This window comes from Carya illinoinensis, chromosome 7 (assembly GCF_018687715.1).
Source record: "Carya illinoinensis cultivar Pawnee chromosome 7, C.illinoinensisPawnee_v1, whole genome shotgun sequence".
Classification (NCBI taxonomy): Eukaryota; Viridiplantae; Streptophyta; class Magnoliopsida; order Fagales; family Juglandaceae; genus Carya; species Carya illinoinensis.
In genome coordinates, this window is record NC_056758.1 from 11068421 (window position 1) to 11075198 (window position 6778).

The 6778-nt window shown below is 34.6% G+C and overlaps 1 protein-coding gene across 1 annotated transcript; it reads right to left on the reverse strand.

Moving 5' to 3' along the window:
• Positions 1 to 81: 81 nt before the first annotated feature.
• LOC122317322 lies at positions 82 to 1934 on the reverse strand. The gene is made up of 4 exons (XM_043134335.1): positions 1521 to 1934; positions 1185 to 1424; positions 405 to 937; positions 82 to 212 (listed from the first exon to the last, which is right to left on the reverse strand). Exons 1-4 carry the CDS (start codon positions 1881 to 1883, stop codon positions 203 to 205), a joined length of 1146 nt encoding a protein of 381 aa, XP_042990269.1. The 5' UTR covers positions 1884 to 1934; the 3' UTR covers positions 82 to 202.
• Between the last annotated feature and the right edge of the window lie 4844 nt (positions 1935 to 6778).

Here is a 6778-nt window from a genome sequence, read left to right on the forward strand (position 1 = left end):
TTCAATTCTTCACCGTACGACAGTGCAAGTGCGATGCACTGAGAAAAGAATCGTACGCAAATCTACACAAGGTTGAATTCCCATCCTCCCTTGTAGTTACAGTTCATTTATTAATCTTTTCTGGTTGAAGCTTAAAGTATTTTGTACCTTCTCTTCTAAGTTCCTCAATTGGTGATGGTGATGATGACTTTCTAGTACATTGTCAAATGGGGCTGCACCATTCATTAATGAAAGGAATTAGACAACAATAGTAAAAGGGTATAAGAGTGCAAGCGAGAATATTTCTTTGGGAAAAATTATATTTGCAAGCTGGGGTAGAGTACACATTTTGAAATCAGTTATGTGAAGGGTGTGCCCTTTATACCAGTTTCCAAGTAAAATAACTCTCTCCATTGATTTCTTACCTCATATGCATCAAGAGATGTGTGGTGGTTGGAATGACTACTTGTTGGTGTAACTGAATCAAACTTGTAGGAGGATCTTGTTGATCGATACAGCTTGACAAACCAGGGATCATGGTTTGCATGGCCAACGCGTTTGGAGCGTGAAGATGAACGTCCTCACATTTGATTATCCAGTGGGACACATGTTTCGTCTGTTGATTCCCTTTGCCTATTTTTCTGCCTAATGCTACTCTTCGGACGTTGCTTTGGTTCACTCTGTGACCTGACTTTAGCACTAGAGGATTCTGTCTTGGCCATGTAATTTGGTGTGAATGGGTCATGGCCATGAGATATGTGGGTATATAATGTTGGGGGCTGTTATTTGCAGTAAATGAGTATTCCTCATATGGATTTTCTCGCCTTCTGCTCGAAAGATCTTCCGAATAATATGTTGGAAAATCATCCTCTATCTTTTCGATTTGTGAATGATTCAGATAGTTACTTTTGCACTTTGAGACTCCCTGGGAATGTTGGAGATTCATATCCATTTTCTCCTGCATAAAGAAGGCCATGCTGTAAGTAAGCAACTGAAAAAATTCAGATCATGGCATTTAGGTATGTTGCAGCAGGTAATGACCTTTCTAAGACCTTGACACTTGTTTGGTTTGTTAGAAATGACAGAAGACGAAAAGAAAATGAAATAAATGAAACTCTGGTATACATAATACAGAGTTGTAGCACTCTGATGTAGATAAATAAAATATTGCGAGTAGGATAAAATGCAAACAAAATGAGGTTTACTCTGCGTATTCTTCTGAGCTCATTGTCCAGAGTAAAATTCCTATGAATTGATGGTTGCTTTTTGACATGAAGATGTGCTTCCTCGGCCATCTGGATTCTCTGAACCCTTGCTCTAACTTGAATAGATATCAACGCATGCATGCGCTGCAGAGTAGCATTTGTTTGTTTCCTTACCTGATGACCCCTTACAAGTGCTTGTAACTTGACCAGTCCTCTTAAAGCAGACAACGCTTTCCTTGCCTGACACAACAACATAGGCAGATCAGATCATTGAAATAACATAGTAATGAAAGTTTGTTGGAATCAACATGTGAATGTTCAGATGAAAGTTGATACCAAATAAGAACGGAAGACAGCTTGAATCTTTGTGGCAGCTGCATATTCAACATCTGCAATTAACACAGCATGATTCTGCAGAACTTCATTTTCTGCACTGGCCTGCACTGGAAGCTTGGTAGTGTCAAATGAATAAAATGATTTAGAATATTTATGAGATGTCTTTTTGCCAGATGCTGTTCCAAAACTCCATCTTCGCCTTGTTCTAGGAGTCCCCGGCTGGCAATCTGTTTTGTTATGTACATGCTCAGCCGGAAAAGTTGCATCAATTTTCTTGTATTTCTTCTCCCTTTTCCCTACCAAAAAGTTTCTGATCCATTTGCTTACCTTTCCCATCTTTTGCCACATCTTCTCAAGTCCCATGTGTCTAACAAAAGGTTGTGAGTAAATTTAGCATCGAAGAAATTCAGAGTTTGTCCTCTTTAACCTTGTACTCTGCTGATATCCTTGTTTTTATATAATCAGTTAAGACCTGTTGACTTGAAAATCCATGTTATAATATGGAAGCTTGTTTAATTTGACTCTGTCGTGTATCTGCGGTATTATGCCATATGTTATTGACTTTGGCCTGCAATATCCCTGATTAAGCCATTTGCCACTTTGAACATTAATATCAAAGATTCTTTTTTCTGTGTTGAGCTTTCTCAACAGTTCAACTATTGTTCTTTGCTGAATTCAAAAATTTTATGTACAGTCACTTTTGTATACTCATTTATCTTAAGAACTCAACTAATAAAAAAAAGTCTTTATGACGATACATATATAATTTTGAAGGAAAAACTTTATTTCAGTTGTGCCATGCAATCCATTCTACCATTGAAGGATCATAAATTTGGTTATTTAAATTTAAAATAATATTCAAAGGTCATCACGTCGATCAATATTTCTTTTATATTTAATTTATTTAAATTAGTAATCGAAAAAGATGGCATTTAAACAACTCATAATCAAACATTAAACATAATAAATAAATAAATATATAAATAATTTAAGAAAATTTCTACTGTGAATGGGCATGCAACTAGTATCCTAAAAACTTAGTAAATATGAGAGTTGGATGACGGGCCCCCACAACCTAATCTGTCTGCCCTATCCACTCATCCCACTAGGGGATGGGTGAGCAACTTGCTTGCCTTGGTTGTGGGTGTGGGTGCAGGTGCGGGTGTGAGTGGGTTTCTAACTAAAAAACACACATACATGATGGGGGATGGGTGGGTAGCCTCACCCACCTATATAATATAAAAGAAATCTTAGATATAAATACACATTTTTTTGTCTCTCATTTTTTTCCTCTAAGCCTCCAGGCCACCATCCTCCCCTTTCTCCTTTCGACAGATTCTCTCTCTCTCTTCTCTTATCCCAGACAATCTTATTCTCCTCTTGTCTTGATGTCTCGTTCCCATGCTCCTCTTCTTATTTCTTGTGTTCTTCTACTGTTATTCTCCTCCTTCTCTTCCTCTTCCTTCCTCGTCAGTGCAAGACCTGCGATCATGGTCGTGGGTTGCTCAAGTCAGAAACCCACAACCATGGCCACTCATCACTCAGCTTTTAGTCTCGGGATCTAGTGGTTTCTACACATGGAGAGCCACAACGGTTGCTCTTCGAGCATAGTTCTAGTATTTTTCCACGTATGTTTTTTGCTTTGTTACTATGGATTGAGCCACTTGTCTGCTTATCGAACAAAGGGACTATAGAGCATAAGGGGGAGGGGACAAGATGTGTGTGTGTGTGTGTTTTTTTTTTGGGCGGGGTGGGGGGGCATGCTTCATTCTTGAAATTAATAATCATAGCATGCTTCTTCAAGATTTGTTACTTTTCTAGGCCTTTATGGCCTGAAGTGCCCCATCCTGCGTATGTTGGTGGCCATGCTTGGCTGCTAGGTAGGTCGATTAGCCTACGAGCCATCTAGCCACCTGTAAGCCTCGATGGGTTATAGGTTCATTGAGTCCACAACTCTTTTATTAAGCCCATTTTTGCATTTTACAGCTCATAATGGCTTCCAACCCATTTCTCTAGTAATTTCTACATCATTTTTCAAATAAAATTTATAACTAAAATATTAAAAATTAATTTAAAACTAGTTTCAATCCCTAAATAAAGTTTATAAGAATAACAAATTCACATCACAATTGTTACGATAAAATTATACTTAAAAAACCCAAATGTTGATAACTTGATATTTGTAAAGTCTAAGATGCCACCATAGAAAACCTTGAAAAGAAAAACGAAAATAACTAATGAAAATGAGAATACAGTGTCTCAAAACCAAAGGAAACTCAATTAGGAAAAAGAAGATAAATATTAAATTTATGGAATGTATTAACAAATCATATATGCATGAATATGTGCACCAAGTAGATTGAGGTTGAGTCATTTTTCATGAATTTGAGCGTACTTCAAAAATATTTTTTGATAAGAATTACTAAACAATTTACAGCAAGAAATGAATTAAGAGCAATTACCACTTCCATCCTAATCGTCTTTATGCTTATAGCCATTTACAAAATGTCAAAATCTGCCACCTCCCAAATCTCAATCAGCTTGGCTTTAATCTAATTCTGAATGCAAATCTAAGTCTTTATTGTGTTAGGAAACAATGAACTCCTGCGTGGATCCAATATGCATCTTTAGTGCTAAACGTAGACTCTAAGGGCAGGTTTAGGAAGTGAGATGAAATGAGAATTTGGTGAATAATAGAAAGATAGTTTATGAATAGTAGTGAGATAGTTTGAGTTGAGTATTTTTTAGGTTTTGGGAAAGGAGAGAAAAAGTTGACTAAAAAATATTATAAAGTTAAAATATTGTAAGAATATAGTTTTATAATATTATTTTTGTTTTGGGATTTAAAAAAATTGTAATTGTTTTTTTATTTTTTATTTGAAAGTTTGAAAAAGTTCTAATGGTTAATTTGAAAATTTTGTATTTCAATTATGTTTGAGAATAAGATGAGATAAGATAAAATAAGATCAGATGATAATTTTATTTCTCATCTTAGGCCGGCCCAAACCTGTCCTAAGACTACTGTAGAAATAGGAAGAACCAAAATACTATGGGTTATCTTTTTGATGATAAGATATTTGATGACCTTATTTTCAACCAACCTAAAATATAAAAAATCTTTCACATATCGGTGTAATCCACCGACAAATATCTTTCAAACTATGTTTTTGCTGTCTAAATTCTTCTTTTGTTCATGTATATTGCCAAACCGCATTCACCACTTGCACTTTCTTATCATATCGACATGGGTAGGAGGGGAAGAGGTGGATGATGTGACCTTTGTATTAACCTCCTTGAATGGACAAACTCATCATTAAACCTATTGAGGGTATCCTTAATCCTTAACACAAGTTAATGATCCGTTCAACCTTTCCCACTAGCACTTTCCAACTCATATACAATTTCATCAATTATGTAGTGCAGGTCAACAACAATGGAAATATATAGCAAAATGTTGATCTTACTCAAATCTCTCCAATCTTTCACACATTTTATCCAATTACTCATTTACTAAACAATATTAATTTGATATCACATCCAAAGAAGTAGAAATGGTACATATGGTATCATAAAAAAGGCTAAAAATTCCAATAAAGACTCGGACATTTTCCTAATCTGCATCTTTGGGTCCTTGGGTTGCCTTGTTCTCCTACTCATTTTGTCTTCATCAAAGTGATTGAAATATTACATGTTGTCATCTCCTATGGCATCAAAGACCTATATTGTTCTATCATTTCAAACATAAAAGAAGTTGAGTTTTATCTTGAAACATTAAGGCATAACATTTTGTTGTATTCAAGACTCATAGTATAAATAAAAGTCTTGAATTTTAGAAGTCAAGCTAGTGAAGACCTCACAATTTCACTGGATGTCTGACTTTTGTAATCAACTCATGAACATCTTTTAAACTGTCCGTTACAATATGATTGAGGGCATGTGCACAACACCACACATATAAAAACTCATCACCCAAGGGCCAAGATGGACAATTTTGCTCTCTAGCCTTATTTTTCAAATAGTCAAGTTTGGTTTTATTAGAAGAGGCATTATTCACTGTAATTGATAAAAACTGTTCTAAACTACACTCCTTTATTCCGGACTCCACCGCCTTCCCAAATTATATCACTTTGGTGATTAGTAATTAGACAAGATTTAAGAATTTTTTTGTGCAAATTCTAATCACTATTTATAAAAATATATCATAATATACAAATAGTTCAAATTTTGGAGTCCAAGTATCAGTGGTGAAACAAACTTGTCAACTTTCTGATAAATTATTTAACAAATCCTTCTCAAGCCTATATATTTTAAAAATATCTTCCACCATTGTGTGGTGAGAATAATTGTTATACTTAACCTCCAAGTCCTTAGAGTAGGCTTGGAAACCTTTACCCTATACAAAACTAAATGGTAGCTCATCAATTATGATCATATGAGTTAGATATCTTTTACACTTATCCGAGTCAAACTCCATAAATATCTTCAATGTATTACCCACACTACTTCCATTCATTGCCTTGTAAAGTCCAATCTCCAATCCCAATCTCTAATCAACTTTGTATTTTCTTAAGGTAAAACATGTCTCATAAAACTCTTCTTGCAATATTTTTCTACATGGTTCTTCATCTAAGAAGTGTTGTGTAATTTAGAGTAGCAACTATAAATAACACCACAATAGTTGCATTTTGTCTATGAGTCATAAGGGTCACCATTCTCTAATTTGGTAAAATTGTCTTTCATTTGGTAGGGGTGTAAAGGCTTTAATGCTAGTACTAGTATTTGCACTTGGAGAAGTAACACGATCGCAATCACCATTATCCATTTTAATTATCAAGTATCAAACACTTGACATAGTACAAAGTATAAAAAAATATAAACTAAAATCACAAAAGCACGCAACAATCTAAAACCCTAATATAATTTCGGATTTCAAATTGAAACCCTAATCTAATTTAGGGTTTTGGACTTAAAACACTAATCTAGATTAGTGTTTCAATCTGAAACTCTAAGCCAAACTTTTAGTGAAAACCAGGATTCATTTTGATGTTCAATCTAAGCCATATTTTTAACAATTTTGATGTTCAGACAAAGCTAACTTTAATTCTAAGGCTACCATATTTGAAGCATTAAATGGACACATGAGTTTGTAAAAATAAGAATCCCATTAAATTTTGAGAAGAAATAAAAGTAACTATAAAATAAATAAACAAAACAACAGGCAATATCATTTTTAACTGTGCATATCAAATCAATGAAAT

What these genes read in the sequence shown, in the direction of transcription:
- LOC122317322 (XM_043134335.1), bottom strand. Translation starts at nt 1,883, where the DNA reads ATGGGACTTGAGAAGATGTGGCAAAAGATGGGAAAGGTAAGCAAATGG. An exon ending in CTGTCTTCCGTTCTTATTTG is followed by an intron (nt 1,425 to 1,520) that starts GTATCAACTTTC and finishes TTGTTGTGTCAG; the next exon opens with GCAAGGAAAGCGTTGTCTGC. An exon ending in AGCTCAGAAGAATACGCAGA is followed by an intron (nt 938 to 1,184) that starts GTAAACCTCATT and finishes TTCTTTATGCAG; the next exon opens with GAGAAAATGGATATGAATCT.